General features: G+C 43.2%; 1 protein-coding gene and 1 long non-coding RNA gene across 3 annotated transcripts in view; one reads left to right on the top strand and one right to left on the bottom strand.

Moving 5' to 3' along the window:
• The window catches only part of PXDN (peroxidasin), a 74,044-nt gene extending 66,823 nt beyond the window's left edge, over positions 1–7,221 (top strand). For both annotated transcript variants that reach the window (XM_083495415.1, XM_083495414.1), the window contains 3 exons: positions 293–425; positions 1,847–1,960; positions 2,908–7,221. In XM_083495415.1, coding sequence (XP_083351541.1) covers positions 293–425; positions 1,847–1,960; positions 2,908–3,033 — 373 coding nt within the window. In that variant the 3' untranslated portion in view covers positions 3,034–7,221. The remainder of the gene's footprint in view (positions 1–292; positions 426–1,846; positions 1,961–2,907) is intronic.
• LOC310703455 overlaps positions 1–21,493 on the bottom strand; it is a 46,932-nt gene that overhangs the window by 1,641 nt on the left and 23,798 nt on the right. The window lies entirely within an intron of this gene.

Below are 21,493 nucleotides of genomic sequence, written 5' to 3'. Positions count from 1 at the left end.
TGGTCTTCACTATGTGGAGTCTAAGAACTTTTAATGACTACATCAACTCTGCATCTCATTCAGACCAAAGGGTCACCATTGGAAATCATAACCGTTGTGGAAAGTTCCGAATTCTTTTCTGCCATTGCTAGATCCTCCATTGTGTGTCTGCAAGGGATTGAAATGCCTAAGCCTGATTTGTACAGCATAAGCATACTCATAAACTAACCTTCTTTATAGAACGTCTATGTTTCAAAAAAGAAATGGGTTGCCCCTCCTGCTTAATATACTGGTTAACTTTTTGTCGTTGCAGTTCTGCAAGGGAGAATAAATTTTCTAACCTCACCATCTCATCCTTTGACGAGCGCAAGAAAGCACCTGTCATGAATGACTTCAAAGAATTTGTTGGTGACATGCAAAAAACTATCACAGACCTCAGAAAACAGGTGAACATAAAAAAGGTTCTTCAGATAATATTAGAAAGTGTTTCAGCAGTATAATCCCATACATGTCTGATCAGAAGTAAGTCTCATGAGTCCAATGAGGCTTACACCCAGGTAAGTGGGGGGAGAGTCACTGTCTTAAGCACCCTGCTCATTGTATGAAAGAGTGCATGTAATGGGTTGAAAATATGCTATTGGCACCCACTGCGGAATGGGTTGGGAGTTGCACACAGGAAAAACAATTTACTGGTGGTCTGGTTGACCCTCTGGAATGGCATAGAAGGTGGCACGAGAGTGGTGAAAGGAACTGGTAAAAGAAGCACAGTTTCCCCCCCACTGAATTAAAGGCCCTTCCACTCATTGAAGGAATCCTTGTGGCAGTGGAAGCATTTTTAAGATCCAGGTGTGTGTGAGTGTGTGTGTGTGTGTGTGTGTGTGTGAGAGAGAGAGAGAGAGAGAGAGAGAGAGAGAGAAGGAATACTTGTGCATTAAGTCTAGCACTTGTAGTTGAGATACAGGGAAGTGCAAATAGAGAGAGAGAGAAAAGGATTCCCACAGGGCTATTGTGAGGGTGGCGGAGAACTATGAATGTTGCTTTGAGCTCCTCATAATGAAGGCTGGATATACATACAATAAATATGTAACTTCATTGTGCACAACACTGGACATCTCAAATCCATCTCTTGGCTTCCATCTCTTGAAGTGAGTAGGACATCCTCGATTACACACACATGCCCTTTCATGTGTGAATACATGCCATCAACAAGCAGCAAATATTGGGCCTAGAACAGTGGTTCCCAAACCTTTTCAGGCCATCACCTGCTTGCTTCCATAAACTCATCCCCCCAGTGCCCCCTACCCTATAAAAAGCATTGTTCAGAATGGCCTTTTGCATATGATACCACAGCAAAATTCAAAACAGTAGCAATTAATTGCACATTTATCCAAAATCCAATATAGTTCAAAAAAATTTAACAAAATTGATGAACTTGATGTAGTAATACCAGGTTTTCAAAGTATCATAGTCATTTACACCTCTTAGAGCCCACCCCCCTTAGGTAACCCCACTGCCCTCCAGGGGGCAGTACCACCCACTTTGAATGAATGGATTGATTTATTACGATCACAGACCAGAAATACCTACTTTGGAAACTACCAGACTGTAACGTCTGCTTGACCCCATTCCCTCCAGTAGCAGAGCTTTTTGACAGTCAAATGAAATGTGACATTAAAGCCAGACCTTTAGCCTCCACAACCAGCCAGGAACCCTATTGGATTGCATCTCTCAGTAAAACAAACTAGATACAATTTGAGTACTTAAGAGAAGGCTGTGTTTCTGTGGTTTTACTGGCTTGATTACAAAAGGTAATGGGAACGCTTTTAGTATACAGATAGCTAAACAAGGATTTCCTGCCTTTCTTCAGATAAAGAAACTTGAATCACGGCTCAGTAGAACTGAATGCACTGACGAAAAGGGTAAATCTTATTCCAGTAACGAAACCTGGAAAAAAGACCCGTGCACCACGTGTGAATGCAAAGTGAGTAATCAGAATATTCATTTTCATGGTTTTAATATGGCGTCTCCATGCTTACCTAGACATGGCTCACTGTGTTCAGTGGGGCGTATTCCCAAGCAAGCATGAATAGGGTTCCAACATCATACTGATTTTGCAGTGTGCTCAATTGTAAATAAAGGTAATTGCCATTGCAGTTTTTGCACTTGCAAACCGAAGAAGTGATTTGTGCATGCAGGAGTGAATAATGAATACAGCTGGAACTCTGATTGCTGTTTTGGCCTCAACAGTTTTCACTGCCAGCAAGACAAGCTTCTGTTCAGTCAGTCTACTGGCTTGTCTTCTCACCAAAGGAGCTACTGCCAGAACAGTATGGAAATGGGCACAGAAATTGGCTTCCTAAGAATCCCAGCTTTATTTTATTTTATTTTGAAGAGCCAGCCCTTAGTTCTTACAGCTGCAAAATGTTTTGAGCAATGCCTGCTAATGTTTCAGAAACCAAAGGCATGGTTGAAATTTGCTAGTGTGGTTTGGGTAGGGCCTGGCTAGAGGAGTTCTGTTTCCTACCCCTTCCCCAAACTTGTGAAATCTGGTAATGCAGATTACTGAATAAACAGTGCAGAAGAAGATTCCTGAAATTTCTTCCAATTTAACTCAAATTACACAATTCATACAATTCAAACTTTTGAAGATTTTTCAGGATAAGCTACCTATTATCTCTATGTCCATTGGACTGAAGAGAGTCTAATACATTGAAGTGTGGGTTAGGGACAATAACTTTAAACAGTGCTGACATTAATAACCATTAGATTAAATGTGGGTTCTGTGGTAGAAAACTGATTAAATGAGTGATCTTGGTAGCTCATGGCATAATGCCAGTTGTGGGGGGATACTTGCTGAATAATGTCACTGGCTATTGAACACTTTATTAGGATGTGTGCTAAGCTGTTGCTATAATTTTCCTAACACAGGTTGGCCAGATAACCTGTTACGTGGAATCGTGTCCACCGAACGATTGTGCAACACCTGTGAAGCTTAAAGGAGTTTGCTGTCCTGTCTGCTTAAAACAAACTGTTAGCAAGGAAAATAAGCTCTAAGCCTGCTTTGCAATGGTCACAATACAAGTCATATGGATATCTGCTGATGGCAAAATACAGGTAACATTAGGCATAAAACCACAACAGGACGTTTGCAGGACAGCATTCAAATGATGGTGTAACAATGTAAGGAAATGTATTATTTTACATGCTTGCCCACTGAAAAACCACCGTGTAAAAGTATTGAAAGGGAATACACAGGACAGGACAGGACAATCTTCTCAGGTTCAACAAACTGAAAACTTGGTGCTACTTTTTAAAGACTCCTTTGCCAAGTGGTTTTGAGTCTTATTAGGCTGGCTTTTATTTCTCCATACACTGGCCAAAGGAAGTCAGGAGCCATTTATTAGGATGAAGAGGGCCACAGCTTTTGTTTTTAAAATACTGTGTGGCTCAGTGTTGATAGTCTAGCTTGCCTTCTGTCAAATACCTTGATGGAGCTAGTTTGTCTTTCTGAGACCCATAGTCTACTTATTTAGCTACTCACATCATGTCTTTACAGCATTCACTCAGTATTTACTCAATATTCTGTGGCAGTGCCAATTCTAAAGGAGGATGAGGGTGGAGAACACAAATTTTGCTGTGATTTTCTCCCGCATCTCTTTGCAGTATTAATATTCTGTCCTATCCACTGTCCACAGTTGCCCTTCTTTATTTCTCTGTTCAATACCTAGGAGATGATTAGAAATCATAGACATAAAATATGTGTTCCGCCTTGCACTGTGTAACGTAATTCAAAAGTCTGTGTACTCATGAAAGAAAAGGCACTGCTGCAATACAACAGCAATAACAAAAAAGAGGCTGCTCTGACTACTGCACATTGAGCTAAACCTGAGATAGGACTTACCTGACTTTTCTGGACACTTCTGGCCTCATTTGCAGTGTTTGCCCTTGAGAAAATATTGTTTGGATTGGACCATAGAGGGTTCCTACTGCTTATCTGATGTAATAAATGGGATAAAATGCCCTACCCCTCCAGCACTGCAAACCATAGGACACTGAAGCAGTACAGTAATAGCAAATCCTCTTATCAGAGCTTAATTTCTAGGGGTGGGGAAATACATTCTAGAACTCAGATTTCCAAAAGCACCATCGTCCCATCTGGAACATTTAATGCCTGGGATATTTTTTCTAGAAAAAGAGGTGCCAAAACTCACCATGAATGCCTCCCTTTTACTCTTAAAATGCCAATGGCACCCACCCGAGAGGTGCTGGAACTTGAGTTCCAGCTGGGGGAAAAAAACCCCTACATATAGAAATTCTCTGTAGTTACTCAGTGGTAGCATTTCCACCTTTTCAAGATTGCTTACCCCTGGAATACTTCATATATACCCTGCTGCTGCTTGAATGGATGCAAGGGCTGAACTTTGGTGAGCTCTAGCAGATATAATTCCCTCTATTTCTGATGCTATGATGGAAATGTTGTAGCTTATATTGTGAAAATGGCACCACACATGCGCGCACGAGAGAGAGTTTTTAGCTGGCTTGGAGGATTCCCAAGGTTTGGAGACATACACTAATATTAAGGGGAAATCCCTGAAATTGGGATGAAAGGCAAAGACTGCCCAATGGGGTCTGTGCATCCTGACTTGCCACAGAATACTAAATTCCCGTTGCAGTGATAGAAAAATCATGTGCAAGAGGAAATAAAATGGGACTTTTGTAAAGTGTGGGGCATGTCTAACTGACTGGCAACAGTGAACAGAAGCCCTCCATGCTGCAACCTTTTGTTTTTAATATGATGCCCTCTAATTTTGGAGTCATTTTGCTCTTAAAAAGCATAGCTGAATGGGCATCCCCTCCCCCCACCCCCAAGAATTAGACCTATGTCAGATTCACTCTCGATTTAGGTCCTGCATTGTGCCTGAAGCTGCCTCTTCTATCTTCTAGTATAGTACTCCATGGTATTGTCATGGAATGTGAAAGTAAAAAAAAGGTGTGCAGATAGAAAAGGGCAGGCCCATTTAAACTAAGAGGGTGGAGAAATTATAGTGAAGCACAGCTTAGTGAAGGGCACTAAATGACACCTACCTACTGAATTGTTCTAAAAAACTTGCTCCTGTAGATCTGTTCCTAAGCTGTACCATGGCGTGATTTGTGAAAAACCCATCCGACAGAAGGCCTACCAAATAGAGATTAGCTGTTCCTTTACAAACTTTATTTTAAAAATATGGTTTCATTTAAGGGTTTTTTTCCATAATGCATAGTACCTGTTTCCCGCCATAGTCCTTGTGTCAAAATCATGTTAATGATTACTTTTTTGTGAATCTGTGTGCCCAGTTAAGAGGTAAAAAAAAGCACTGTCGAATGTACGTCTACATTAACTTGCCATTGTTTACCTTTGTATTTTCAACTTTGCCTCTTTATAACCAACATGTATTATTACATACAGTGAAGGAAAACTCTCATACCTCATTTGACAGACATGTTTGGTTTCTTAAATGGTGCTTTTCCAGAAAACAAGTCTTAATTCCCTGGAATATAGCAGTGTTCTTCAAGTCCTGACACACTCACTCTCTTTTCTAACCAATGCTAAAGACAAAGTCACTGATTGCTAAGTTAAATCATTAGGATTTAAGGATCAGGGACTTAAAAAAGCAATGCCATATCGAAAAAGAGGGGTGGGGGCAAATACAGGAACCTTTTCAACTTGCTTAATAATTTTGTTTGATAACACAGAAGTGCATTAAATAAAGCCAGTCTAATAATATTTTGGTACATCAGCTCCCTCACATAAATCATTTGCTATCTATCATATTGTGCATTGCCAAGTTAGCCAAGAAACCTGTTTGATGGAGACAGCAACTGTGTCTCTATATGGTGGTGTTAAGCAAAATGGAGTGCATACAGCATCATGATTGCAATCCTAAACACACTTACAGAGCAATCATAACAAGATCAGGGACAATAGGAGCCTGAGAGCCAAAGCCCTACCAGCCAGGATGAAAAGCTGAAGATGGGGTTGGTTTTTTTTTTACATTTTTTTGCTGTTCCACTGCCAAGGCTGGAATAGCTGAGGAGCTTAAAGCTAGGCTGCTGAGGGTTCTGCGGGCTTTGGATCCCAAAGATTCAAAGTTTCTGGCACCTTGCTTTGAAATTCCCTGTTTCAGGACTTGTTGGCAGCATACCAACCTCTGCTACAAATGGACATACACACAACATAAGTGGACAGAGCCCTGCACTCTATCTTAAATCGCTAACTAACGGGGATGGGATTGGATTGCAGTCTATGAAGACTCCATGAAACACAGCGGGACTTACTTCTGAGTAAACATGCACAGGTTTGTACTGTGAGGCAATTTCACACACAAATATTTGGCTTTGTGCCATTGCAGCAAAATACCTATTTTTATGTGTTATATTTAAATTTGGAGTTTAATTCTTAAGGTCTTTCAGTGCACGAAAATATTTTGTTTTATTGAAAATCCAGGTCCCAGCTGTGCTTTCCAAGCTGCTATCTAAAATTATTACAAACTTGGACAGATTTCGAAACAAGGGCTAGAACGATAACAAGCATAGTGGTGGCTAGAGGAAGTTTTTTAATGTTACCAATCACCCTTAATTTTCAATTCTGTATTGTTTTAAAAGAGGGGAGGGAAAAAACCTGCTCAGGTATTTTAGGTTGTAATGCTATAACCACATACCTGAGAGTAAGCCCCATTAAATTCAATGGGTCCTACTTCTGTATACAATTGTAGTGTCGGCCACTTTAGTATTTTCCATGTATTCATTAACCAAATATACCTCTGTTTTCCCTTGTTAAATAAAGCAGATATCTAATCAGTATTTGCCAAATTAGTATGTAAAATTATACAGATTCCAGCATTTATTACCACTAAACCTCTGGTGGTAAACTGGATTAGGAAATAGGTCTCATTCTAATTTTTTTTTTTTTAAAAAAAATTCAAACATTGTACAAATGAATATGTTTTCCTTTTTCTTTTTACATTTTCTGCTGATTAAAGCCTATGTAACATTTTAAGACAGTGGCCAATGGCCGAATGATCATTTCTCTCAGTATTTCTTCAGTTGCAATTGTTCCATATTTATTTACTTTTTTATAAAAAAAAACTCCTACCAAAAGTGAAGTCTTAGTTATTTTTATTGTACTAAATAAATTTACCAAAGAATTGTTTGCACTGTTATGAATGCTTCTCAGTTACAATAAACAGGTCACATTTTTTAAAAGAGTCATGGGTAATTATTTAAATGAATCTGCTTGCATGTCAGTTTGTCAGTGCATGGTGTGCCCTGTTGATGTAGGACAATATCACTAATTACAGGTAACCAGGCACACATTTACCAATTACCGTATTTTTCGCTCTATAACACGCACCTGACCATAACACACACATCGTTTTTAGAGGAGGAAAACAAGGGAAAAAACATTCTGAATGAAACAGTGGATGTATCATTTTTGTGCTTCATGCTGTGGCCACAGACATGTGATCTGATGGTGAATTTGGGCTGACCCAATGCAAAGATCCTGAGGATCCATGTGGATCCATGCTTTGTAACCACGTTTTTGCACCACTGCAGCCCCAGGCAACAGTGGGTGCGTGATTTTTGGGGGGCAGGCTGTAGCCATGGACATGCTATGTGCTCTGATGGTGAATTTGGGGTGACCCAGTGCAAAAATCCTGAGGATCCATGTGGATCCACGCTTTTTAACCACATTTTAAGTGGGGAGGGAAGGAAAAACACAGAAGGGACAAGGAGCACGAGAGGGGTGTGCAGAGAAGCAGCTGGCTAAGAATGCAGGAGTGGGGTATAACGGGAGGGAGGAAAGGAAGGCAAAAGTTTCCCCCCCCCCACCCACCCAAGCCAGCCAGCTCGCTCTCTCTCTCTCTCTCCCACCTGCATGTTTTCCGGCTGGAGCACGGAGAGGAATTAGAAGGAAGGACGCTCTGCTTTCCCCTCTGCTTGCCTGGAGGGGAGGGGCTTTCCCTGCTCTTTGTTCCGTTTGAGCAAACACAGCAACGAAACAGAGGAGGGTGGGCAGTAAGACCCTGAGGCAGAATGCAGGAAAGCAGCAGCTTCCTCTTTTCAGGTTTCCCTTCTCCTAGACGCGCGATCTGATTTTTGCCCCTCCACTCCGGACTGTCGGCTTCAGGGACCACACATTCACTCAATAACACGCACAGACATTGAGTTAATGGCATTCCTGCCTGGCTTCAACAGTTGCACACACATGAACATGCTGGCTATTTGCAGTTTAGTAGCGCTGCAGAGAGCTTGCTGGGGAGACCATGCATTAAAAAGGGACTCAAAAATAACTTAAACAAGGTTTTAATAACAAAAACAAAAACTCCTTATACACTAAATACATCAACAAACCAAACCAGACCCAACCACCAACCCATCCCCCAGGGTAATGGGAGAGCTAGGTGCTGCTCCGTATATACTATACCCAATTGCTGACACAGCTTGATTAACACAACCTAGCAGCACCTGCTATGTTTCACAGCTGTAAGACTGGGTCTCGTTATTTGCCCTGGCCCTGGCCCTTAAAGACATACACAACTAGTGAAACAACAATGAACCTTCACATTTCAAAGTGACCGTTCAACAAAACAAGGCCTCAGGGGCATCTAGATCATGTGGAAAGTGAACTCTTCACTTTGTTAGAGTTGCCATTTTTCAAAAAGTTAAGCCCAGGACACCAAAAAAGTTGAGCTAATGCAAAAAACAACATTTTTTCAACTGACTTGCCGAAGATCCAGGACACAGCACCACCTCTCGGAAATTCACCCCACACGTCAATTCCACCTTTGAAATCCTAGTAATATACGGATGTATGGCAGCCCTAACTTTGAAGGCTTCTTCACCAGCTCTCTACTTCTAAGCCCCTTTCAGTATTACTTAGATTGTATTATGAGAGGCTAACTTTATATTGAGGGATGAATCAGATGTTCTCTGGGCACCATCCCAGAGTTTTGATCCTGTGCCTCACACCAAGAACTATCAAGGTACAGCTTGTACTCCGGAAACATATCAGCATTGTTCTTTGTAATTCTGTACACTTTCAACTTTCACAGATGTGAAGATCTTTTGGTATGGTAATAGACCAGAACCCCCATTGTCTACATTTCAGCTATGTTTTCCAGACTTAGTTTCCTCTTGCTAATATCATGTTCATATAAATATTACATAGGATAATTCCTAGTTATTCATAAACTATAGTTACCCATTCTTCTTACCTAGACAGGTGTAAGAGTCTTTTAAACAGCCCAAGACACCATAGATTTCACCCAAGAAACAAATTCAGAACATGTAAAAGGATGAGTGGCATACTGAAAAGACATTCTGTCATCTCATATTTTCCATTTCATGGTTTGGGCCTGCACACTAGATACTGCTTATCTGCGATGTATTACTCCCATGGAAACATTCTCCAAACCTCTTAATCAGTTTAGATATGAGTATTGTTCCCGCCATACCAACGCAATCACATTGCCTAAACATACACTGCAGACAGAGCTGGGATATCCTTCAAGGATTTTGCCCTCTAAAACATATTTCTGGGTGTCTCATTCTGAGATTACTACTATACCAGTGATGGGGAACCTGTGACCCTCCAGATGTGCTTCGATTCTGGGTCCCTTCAGCCCCAACCAGTATGGCCATGGGTCAGGAATGATGGGAGTTGTGGCCCTCCAAATGTTGTTGGACTACAAGTTCCCCTTACCCAAAATATGTGTAAATCAGAGGAGGGCAACCTTACGCATGGGGGGACAAATGCAGGAATCTCCAGAGCCAAACAACTCCTCCTCCGGTCACACCACTCTCCACTGTCTATACCCCTCACTGACCCTGCTCCATGTCATCCTCAAGCACTTTTTCCTGGCTGGCGTGTGTCATTGGACTATGATATTTCATCTTGTTTGAATGGGCAATGGAGAGATTTGGCCTATTGGACAAAGGTAAGTGCCACATCCAGTGCTCCACCCACTTCTGCCATTGGATCCCATCTACCATTGGCATGTAGTCCTTAGAAGGTTGTCCAGGATAGAATGCTGCCCCTAGGGCTGATTCCCCATTCCTAACGCACAGCAATGTCATTAATTGCCACTTTTGGCACATCCTATATGCCCTTTGTGCATGTAACAGTTGGCCAGGAAAATATTGGCCTATTTGGGGGGTGAGGTGCTTTTAGGTCAGCTGCTAGAAAAGCAATTGCTGGATTAAAAACAACACTGAGGAGCATAAACTGAAAGGTGCATATCTTAGATTAGTAGACAGTTTCAATAACCTAAACAGAGAAAACAGATGCACTCTGTTAAGAGCCAAGAGAGGAGGAAGAACAGGAAATAGAAGAGGCTTTAAAAGGCTGCTCTGGAAGGGGTGAGAAAACCTGGAGGAAACAGCAGGAGAGAGAAACTCTTGAGAAAATCCTGGCTTTTGTGGAAAGAGAAAACAATCATCCTTGGGAAATTACCACTGCTCTTTAGCCATTGGACTTCTAGAAGCAAAGCTGATCAGTTACTATCACCATTGTGGCTGACCTTGAAGACAAAATGAACAACTCTGGCTCAGAGCATGCTGGATTTACACACTTCACTCGAACACATAGATCTGACCTAAAGCATCCCCACTGCCCTCAGGCCATGGAGGAGAAAGCCTAACTAAGCACGTTCTCTGTGATTGTGGAGCTGCCTAAAAGGCATGTAATACAAAATGGCCGACAGCGTGCAAGGAGCAACACTAGCAAAACAAACCCAAAGCACTATAGATGTAAATAGAAATAAGGAGGCAGGAACTATCTGGAGAAAACCTATGATGTACTGATCTATACTGACACAGTGAGATGTATTGAGCATAAGTGATGTGCCAGTCATTTTTGAAATAATTATTTGTAATCCTGTGGTCCCTGGGAGGGGGTCCCCAGGGCCATAGTAAGCATTGACTCTAACTCTCCAAGGGCTGGGGGGGGGGAGAGAAGGAAAATCCAGTTAGCTGCCTTATTCCGAGTCAGATCACTGCTCCATCTAGCTCAGCATTATCTGCCCTGACTGGCAGAGACTCTCCAAGATTTCAGATTTCCATCTGGTTCTTTCTATCTGGCAATGCCAGGGATGGAACTAGAGGCCTTCTGCATGCAAAGGAGATGCTCTTTCAAGCCGTTCTCCAGCTGAATTGCTCCTATCAGAAGAACCTCAATCAAATCTTTGACCCGGAAGTGTCCTCGGACGGCGCCGGCTCACGGAGATGAGCCGCAACCCTAGAGTCGGACACGACTGGCCCGTACGGGCAGGGGTACTTTTACCTTTACCTTTATACGCAGAAACACCCTAAAGAACCCTCATCTAGATTAGACTGTAATTACTTTGGAGCGTGTGGTTAGAAATGCGAGATACGGCTAGCTTGGCCATGAGATATGGCTAGCCTGCTCAGTTGTCCCCTTTTTACCTTTACTCTCCACAGAATTCGCAAGGACCAGAGCCAGCTAGTTTACCTTTCCCCTCCTTTGTTATCGTTCCCTTTGTGCTACTTGGCTCTCTTTCCACATGTTTTGAACGGTAACTTCAGCATACTTTTCCTGGTAAATCGCAGAGATCCTTTTCCTCTGCCTCCCCTTTGGAATGTCTGGTTTTCTCATAACATATTTTCCACTTGTCCCGAGATCAGCTTTTTGCTTCAGCTGTTGCCATAGGGATAACGAAAGACTTTCAACAGACTCTTGCTGTAGCAGGTTTTCGTTTTGCATGAGGGCAGCTATGATATTCCTCACCATATGGACGCAGAGTTGTTTTTATTGTTAAAGGTGTTGCCTCCGTGAACATTCGGACACGTTGCCAAAATTGGCAAGCGTCGGACATCACTTCACTGGCTTGTTCTTTCCAGCCTTTGTCAAGGCGCTTTGAGGAAATACAACTTTGGCATTGTTCTTCCTTATGCAGATCTGAAAGCTGAGATTTCCCATAGGGCAGCTACTCTTGTCAGCTTTTGTGTCTCCTGCTGTTCCTGTAAGATCTACCAGATGTTTACCAGGCTTATTCAACTTTAATTCAAGTCAACACAAAAGGCTCTTTATTTGTGTGTCAGGAGCCCTGAAGCAGGGAAAAACCCTTGCTGCAAGTAATCCATTAAAATAGATCAAAGGGACGGACACACACACACAGCTATAGCTTAAGCTATGAGTTTCCAATTTAAGCAGAATGCAATAGAAGGGAAGCACCCACAAAGAGACACTAAGGACTCAACCTCACTGTTGTTTAATGTGGGTAGTAAGCTTCCCATTAATTCTCTGCGGTCCATATGGCTGCAGTGATTCTCCAAATCACTGCCTTCCCACACTTTTGACCTTCCTTGATCTGGACTTTCTCATACCACGGATGCTCCAAAAGGGGAGCGGATATGAGAAAATCCAGATTGAGACAGAGGAAAGTGTAGGAAAGCAGTGATTTGGAGGACAAAGTCACATGGACAACAGAGAATTATAAGAATTTAAGGTCTCAAATATATAAATTAAATGTTCATAAATTTAAAAGGCAAACACATAAGTATATAAACCATGTGTCTGAAATAGTACAGGAGAGCAATCCTGAAACCATTTTGACTCTCCCAAATTGACCTCAAATGTTTCTCTGCAAGGAAAGCCTCTCCATTGTATTTTGCTTACCTGTCTTTAGGGCGTCTTTGTGTATGAATAGGGTGAGCCTGTGACCAGGATCCAGGAATTAAAGTATTTACCATCACAAAAGAATGGCCGGGCTGCCCAAGTAAAGCAATCAATGACCATTGCCAGGTATCCTAGCCTGGCAGACAGGATTTCTGTTGTCGGATTTCTGTGTGGAAGTGGCTGTTTGACCTGTGTCAATAAGTGCTGCTGCACTTATTGGGAGATACCGAGATATTGGAAAATAAAAATAATTGTTTGAAAATGGTATTTAAAAGCTCTGTTGAAATAACACAGGAATGAGCTGAATTATTCTCCAGTTTTGACCTTTTGAACTGGCTCCTAGTTTTCAAAAAGCACTTTCACTCCCCCGTAATGAAAATACAGAATCGATAGTACCAGCATGGTACTCCAACTCCCATCCTTCCTCAGCGCTGGCCATGCTGCCTGGGGGGTTAATGGGAGCTGAAGATCTGAAGAGCACTGTGTTGACTATCCCTGCTATATGACGTGACTCATCTACTGCCTACACACAGCTATTGGAGTCTAATCATGATCCCGAGTCTTTTCTCCCCTTTTTCTGTACTTCTTCATAGTATTTGCTCTTTTGTTTCCGAACTTCAGTTCCAGACAGTTTCCAGTCTCCTTAAAGTTCTCTAAAATTTGTACATCCCAGTCTCTTAGGATGGAATATGTATCTCCTAAATCAGGCAATCTGCCAGGTACTTGACACCTCTGGGGTTGTTTTTTAGTAGTCCCAGGTAAAGGTAAAGGGACCCCCTGACCATTAGGTCCAGTTGCGGACGACTCTGGGGTTGCGGCGCTCATCTCACTTTATTGGCCGAGGGAGCCGGCGTACAGCTTCCGGGTCATGTGGCCAGCATGACTAAGCCGCTTCTGGCGAACCAGAGCAGTGCACAGAAATGCCGTTCACCTTCCCGCCAGAGTGGTACCTATTTATCTACTTGCACTTTGAGGTGCTTTCGAACTGCTAGGTTGGCAGGAGCACAGACCGAGCAACGGGAGCTCAGTAGTCCCAGAGAGACAGTAAAAACAGAAGTTTTATGGATCTTGCACTGAGCCCTCATACTTAGTTGGCAGCTTGTGTTGAACTTGGTGCATTGCAAGTTGTACAGACCTGTCTTAACTATTCAAGCAGTTTTCCTGGGTGTAGCAAAACTATCTGCAACCAGGACGCAGCAAATATTTTTGTTATTTCCTGTGCTGTGGCCCTCCAGATGTTGTCAGATGACAAATCCCATCATCCCTGACCACTTGCCATGCAACTGGGGGCTTATGGGAGTTGCAGTCTGAGAACTTCTGGAAGGCCACAGGTTTCAGCTCACTGCCCTGAAGTGTGGGCATTGAACTATGCTTCTATACAGTCTAAAATACTTAGCTCCCACTATCCTATCCATTATAAGAGGAAGTCATATAAGCAATGACTGCCTTTGCCAAGCATCTATAAGTTTGGTCTCTTATTAGCCTCTGGAAATGTCGAACTGTTGACGGGATCCTGTGAATTACATATACCTGTAAGATGTGGGACTTTGTGCAGAATTAGGTGGACTAGAGAAAGAGAAATACGATGTGTAAAATAAGGTTTGAGTCCTCGAAGTTGCAAAGAAAAAGCTTGAAAAAATACCAAAGTAAGTAAAAAAAACAAGTAGCCATGTGAATCTACTGTGTCACACTAGGCTTGTCTATTAAAACCAATAATATTTTCCATCACTTCACTGGGACTAGGCTCCTAGAACTACCAGTTATTGTTTTTAAAAACAGTGACAGAGGCGAGGGAGGGATGTCAAAGCCATAGCTGTTAAAAACATAACTGGATCTTCTTCCCTGCCATCCATATGGACAAAAGGGCATTTGTTTTCTTCTTAATATTCTTGGGGGCACAGCTTTTATCAGCATTACGGGCCAAGGTTACAGCTGTACGGGGCTGGCAGTCAGCATTAGCTGCCAAAAGGCCTGAAATCATCCATGAGCGCACAGCTGTCACCCAGTACAATGAAGTGAGGGATACATGATGAATGGCTTTGTGTGAGGTCTGCAGGGAGGCAGAGAGAATCAAGGGTATCATTGCGTGCCTGTACAGAGGGGCTGACTCGTTTAAATTACCCTGGCATTTAAAAATGATTTCTCAGATTGCAAAGATCAAATCTGTTGCCTCTGACACATTCCTGCCTGACCCTTGGCAAAAGGGAAGAGAAGAATCTCCTGTCTCATCTTGTTCCCATGCACTGTATAATTCCTAGATTTGATTCCCTCCACCTCTTTCTTTTTCCTTTTTCCTTTCTCCTCCTGTGATGAGGCTGCATTTTAATATTTTAATGTTTCAATATTTTAATGTTGTATTTTAACCTTGTTTTTAAGTTGTATTCATTCAACTTGTTTTTATTATTGCTTGTTAGCCGCCCTGAGCCCAGCCTTGGCTGGGGAGGGCGGGGTATAAATAAAATTTTATTATTATTATTATTATTATTATTATTATTATTATTATTATTAGAGGTGCCATAGTGCCTCTTGGCTGGCATGGGATGGCACATTTTCAGGATTGCATGACAAGCCTCTTGGTTTCTCCCTCTCCACTCTTAATGCCTGGCTGGGGTTGGTGGGTTGGGGAGAAGAGATGGCTCAGAAATCAAGAAACAAATAATTCTTGACAATCCAGTATCCAGAAATTTGCTTCTGAATTGAACCAAAGCTGCTGGGTCTTTAGAACATAATTCATCACTTGGTTAATATGTGAGTTTTTCTGAAGTTCTGCTAAGATCTCAGATAGAGAGAGGAGGCTAGCACTGTTAGGCAGCAGATGTGTTAGTCACATTTTAACCAGAGCTTCTATCCTTATGAGATTTCTAATGTGTGTGTTTTCCCCCCAAGCAGGCCCCAAGAGTGTGATATTATCGCACCTGCAGTCATTCAAGGCCCAGTGATAACATAAAGAGGCATAGCTTCTAATATGTCTGTACATTGTGCTCAGGAGAGCAATTTACAATTATGATTGAGACGTGCCAAGCTGAAAAATATTAATAAATCTCATTGCAGGACTATTTCCACTTGTAATGGCATTGTAGCATTTGAAGTAGAACCATGGCTGGCTAGTTGTCAGGATTAAATAACTGAATAATGTAGATGTGTTAAAACAAACAATAGGAACATCTTTAGTAAAGATTTTTAGCCAAACTTTTGGTTGCTAAGTTCAAATCAGTAGGACAAATTCAGACAGGCAAACACTACCTCTTTGCCTTGGTTATCTCACTAGCTTCTTCATCCAAAGTTCCAGTGACAATTCATTCCTCTTTAGCAAACAGCCCTCTGGGTCATTAGGCTATATGTGTCTTTTCTTTTGAGCCTCACCCTGCTCTGCTGTCTCTTGTCTTTGCACTTTCTGCCCCTTGGTTCTGGGCCCTGCCTTGACTTCGTTCCTCTCCTAGCTTCTTGCTGCCCAGATGGCAGCTTCATGGATAGAAGTTCTGGGGTGGCTTTGTGAAGGAACAGAGAATCATAAAACCATAGAGTTCTAAGGGACCCTGAGGAACATCTAGTCCAACTGGCTGCAAGGCTGGAATATGCATCTGTTCCAAATGGTTATCAACACCAAGCTCTAACCACCTGAGCTATCCAGGAAACCAAAAAGGTCATGAGCATTGGGTGTAGATATCCCTGCTCTCACTCTGATGTGAACAACACTGCCGTGTAAACATGGCTTGAAATTCAGGGGGGGGGGGGACAACCTCTCCTCTTTTTAAACCACTAATGTGAACATACCCCAAGTGGAAAACTGTCTTTGTACAAAGAAGACACCAACAGAGGAACCTCTCTGCCAGGTTTGGGGATCCTTTGGCCCTCCAGAACTGCAACTCCCTTCAGTTCCTGCAGGCATGGCCAGTGGCCAGGGAGGATAGAAGCTGTAGTTCAACAACATCTGGCACGCCAAAGGTTCCTCCCACCTGCAGTAAATGATCGATCTCCAAGCAGAAAGGTCTCAAGCAACAATCTAGCTTTCCTCTTCCTCAATATACTTGCTCATTCATCCCCCTTCTCTTGGCACTGAGTGCTGGGAACTTCTGCAAAAAACGAGTGGAAGACAATTTGCAGGCTCATCAGCTTCCCTTTCCTTGATTTCTCCTTTCCTCCTTCATAATTCTTATGGAACTCATTAGTTTCGCTATCTCTTCTTAACCCCAGCAGCTGGACCAGATCAGCTGGTGGTTAATGAAACTTACCAGTTCTGAAAGAATTATAAATGAAAAGAGAACATAATATAAGAGAACGCAAGAGCCATCTGTGACTCTGGCACTTGTGAAACTGGTGGACCCAGTCCTTAATTCCCTCCCTGCCATACACCATTTGTCATGAAAAACGCAGAGCCCCTAACAGGCAAAACTCAGCTTCTAGCAGACCCTCCAAGTGTCCCTATTTTCCAGGGACAGTCCTGGATTTAAAGAAGCTTTCCCAGTTTCTTATTTGTCCCATTTTTCCTTAGGACATCCCTATTTTCACTGGAGAAACATTGGATGGTATGGAGTTATGCGACCTCCGAGCCAAGGAAATAAGTAACTATACAAACTTTAGAAGACATCTGATGGTAGCCCTGTATAGGGAAGGGTTTTTTTAAAAAAATGTTTAATGTTTTATTATGTTTTTATATATGTTGGAAGCCGCCCAGAGTGGCTAGGGCAACCCAGTCAGATGGGCGGGGTATAAATAATAAAATTGTTATTATCATTCTGAAATAGGACATCCCTATTTTCATCGGAAAAATGTTGGAAGCTATGCTAGCCTAGTATTTTTGTATTAACTTGCTAGATTTCTATTTTAGAAAGGAACAGCAGCAGCAGCAACAACAAAAGTCACTGCTTTTTCTCTGAAGCAGACAGTTTCATACTTCACGTGCGAAAGGAGTGTGCAAACCTAAGGTGGCGTTAGCCTTTAAAAATAAGTAAATCTCAGCTCCTTTGTCTAGAACTTGTGTTTTTTTAGAATGCCAGAACATTACATAAACACTCACTGGAAACAGCTGCCCAATATGGCGGGGGGGGGGGGAGAGAACGCAACTCTCTTGGAGCAGCCTGAGCATTTGGCAACTGTCTCGCGTTTCCAAAGAAACTTGCGCTGCCAAAAAGGATGTGATGAGTTAGGGACTAGCAGTGGGAGAAACCCCTGCAGATCACACAACAGTACAACCCACAACTTTGTCTTCAGACCATATCGCATAAAATATGCTGTATTATACCTGACTACGAGAAGGCTAATGGTAACAATTCACGAAAATAAAAAATGTAAGCAGCGTTCCAAATTTCCCCCCAAAACAATGTTGTTTTTAGATGCTAATAAAATGAACTCTAGCTTTGGATCATGCACAAGCTACACAAAAGCAATGTTTGGAAGAAAAAAATATATATTTAAACTTACAAGTTTGTGACTTTTAGCATGGTGCTTGTTTTGGGGTAAGGGGATGTACTAGGGGATTTAAATGGCTGTGGAAATTTAAAACATACATCCCACCCAATAACCGCGGGAACCTTAGTTTGCTAAGGGTGCTAGGAATGTAGCTCTGTAAGTAGCAAGCTACAGTTTCCAGGATTCATGAAGGGGTGCTTTAAATGTGTGGTGCGTAGCAGTCAAGGATAGCCTTTTTCAGGAACACTTTCCTTGTGGCCTGAATATTGGAGACTCATAGTGCCACCTGTAATGAGCTGTTCATAAAAAGGTGCTTCACCTGCAGAAAGTGGAGCCGGTGAATATGTCCTCCCATTCAAAAAAGAACAATGCTGACACAGTTAGAAGGCCCCTGCTCTGAACTGGCACTGTAGCATCATCCTGCTCACTATGGGATCCCTGATTGGCTGTGACCATTTCCTTTTAAAAGAGAAAGCTTGGCTCAAAAAGCGGGAAATTGTGCCTAAACAATTTCCAGTCATGCAGCAGAGAGCCAGCCCTGAAAATAAAATAAAAACTGAATTACAATAAGCAGAGGCAGTGTTGGGGGGGGGGCATTTCAGCCTCCTGCCTCGAAAGCACTATTTTTGTGCCAGAAATATGTGCAGGAAAATATTTCATTCAGCTCTAGTTCATCGTGGTTCAGCGCATGGCAAACAATGGTTTATAAAGGCAGTGTCAAAGGCCTCCCAATATCTTGGCTAGAAGTTTGTGCCAGGTCAGAAAGTTTTTTTACCAGTCTTTTCCAGCCAACTTTTCTCTATCTTCTATCCACTTTCAAAGTGCAAACTAGGGCTCAGGCAAGGGGAGTGTTCCAATGTGTTGCAAATAGCTACAAACTAAACCTGGCATTTTCCGGACATAGATGGGGTCACAGCGCACAGCTAGAGCATATGCTTTAGATTCAGGTGTGTCGCAGGTTCAATCCCTGTCATCTCGAAGTAGGACTGAGAAAGACCTCTATGAAGCCCTGGAGAATTCCCATGTTCCTAGAACCAAATACAGTGGTGCCTCGCAAGACGAACGCCTCACAAAACGAAAAACTCGCAAGACGAAAGAGTTTTCCGTTTTTGAGTCGTTCTGCAAGACGAATTTCCCTATGGGCTTGCTTCGCAAGAAGAAAGCCCATAGGGAATCTCCGGGGACCTCTTTTAAAATGCTGGCGGTCGGGAGCAAAGACTTTTGCCCACCGCCGGCCTTCAGAAGCCTTCGCTGCCGACCCCCAGCATTTTAAAATCGCCCCGGGACAGCGGAGGCTTTTAAAATGCTGGCGGTCGGCAGCAAAGCCCTCCTGTCCCCGGAGCTTGCGGGGTGGGAGGTGGGGAGAAGGGCTTTTCTTCCCACCGCCAGCCTTCAGAAGGCTGCTCCAGGGACAGGAGGGCTTTGCTGCCAACCGCCAGCATTCTAAAAGCCTCCGCTGTCCCGGGGCGATTTTAAAATGCTGGGGGTCGACAGCGAAGGCTTCGCTGCCGCCCGCCAGCATTTTAAGATCGCCCGGGACAGCAGAGAAGTCTCCGCTGCCCCGGGGGCTTCTGAAGGCTGGCGGTGGGAAGAAAAGCCCTTGTCCCCCCCCCCCCAGCCTTCAGAAGAGGTCGGGGGACAGACTGTCCCCGGACCTGGTCTGAAGGCGGTTTCCATAGGAACGCATTGGTTGATTTTCAATGCATTCCTATGGGAAACCGTGCTTCGCAGGACGAAAAACTCGCAAGAAGAAAAAACTTGCGGAACGAATTAATTTCGTCTTGCGAGGCACCACTGTATATTGTTATTGGCCACTCCAACCCCTGCTGAGCGGTGAGAGATTCCAGAAGCCTTGGCACTTAAGCAGGGTTCATGTTTCCTTTGGAAAAACAAGGCATAGCTGAAAAACAAACCATCTTTAAGATAGATGGTTTTATGTAGACACACCTGAGCCTCGATGGGGGGGGGGGCAGCGCAGAACATTACATCCCAAGCGTCTCTCTTGTTGCTTCTCTCAAGGTTTCAACAACCTTGGGTTCAGAGCAGAAGCCAGCCCCCTTTCCCATTTCTGGGTACAGCCTCTCCACATGGATTTCTGCCCTTGCCTTACTTTCAAATACCTCCTGCAACTGGACACTTTTTCCTGCGGTGACATCACTCCCCCTGTAACCCTGGCAACCTTCCACTCCCAATTCTTCTGTCTCTGTCCACTACTCAGAGCTAGGAGAAGGAAAGTATTTGCATTGTCAATCACTCTTAATGGCCTGGTGCTCTGCTCTCTTTGTTTCTTAATGGCACCTCTATCAGCCTCTGTCTCCTAACAGGAAAAATGGTGTCACCTGTGCCTGGCATCTCCCCTTAATACTCCAAATATTAGCTAATTTTTTACTAGATTTAAGAATTTATGGGGATCTGTCCCACCCCACAAACTCATAATGATGTTGGGAAAGATGGAGGGCACAAGGAGAAGGGGACGACAGAGGACGAGATGGTTGGACAATGTTCTCAAAGCTACCAGCATGAGTTTGACTAAACTGCGGGAGGCAGTGGAAGACAGGAGTGCCTGGCGTGCTCTGGTCCATGGGGTCACGAAGAGTCAGACATGACTAAACAACTAAACAACAACAATCCACCAGGAAAGGGAATGGGGTGATATAGGGAACAGAATCAGCTGCAGGCAATATACTGGGGGTGGGGGCATGAGAGAACAGCATTTGCCTGATTTATGGGATAGTTCAACAGTTGCAAAGCACAGACGTGGACAATTGCTAAGCCTGCTATAGGTGTGTTTCCAGCTTGTCTATCAAGCCAGTGGCTCAACCATGCACTTCAGCAAGGTCTTTTTTCCTTCTTTAAACAAACACTAAACACTAGCCATTGCACACAGCCCTGATAGCAACCCCCTTTGGAATATAACAATGTGACCCTGGTGTTCTCTTTTGGCCTTGCTTGGAAAATAAAACAAAACACTTCCCAGTCTCAGAAGCCACAATGCACTCTTGTTTCATCCCCTGGGATTTTCTATTTTTAGAATTTCTCATATAGCGGTTTCTCCTGTTCTCTACCTAGCATTTACATCAACGGATACTTCTTAGTTCAAACCCACAGGCAACCAGATCCACAGCAGTTTCCCTCTCTATCTTATTCTTTCCCCACTGAGCAGCTGGACCAGAGCAATGAAGAATTTTCACGGCTTCCATCTGGCATCTCCTCCATTTATCATACAGGGAAGGAAGTCGATCTGAGCACTCATGCTGTCAGGTTAAGAACACAGGCCACCGTCTTACACTGAAGGCCCATCTAGCTCAGTGTTGTGTCTACAGGGACGGGCACTGCCCTTCAGACAAGTGTCTTCCCCAACTCTAACTCATCTCTAACTCAACATGGGACCTTCTTCATGCAAAGCATCTGCCCACCCGCTGGTTCCTA

Source organism: Podarcis liolepis (assembly GCF_965112155.1).
Source record: "Podarcis liolepis genome assembly, chromosome: 3".
Classification (NCBI taxonomy): Eukaryota; Metazoa; Chordata; class Lepidosauria; order Squamata; family Lacertidae; genus Podarcis; species Podarcis liolepis.
Note: the sequence above shows the minus strand (reverse complement) of the source record. Positions and strands in the feature narration are given on the sequence as shown.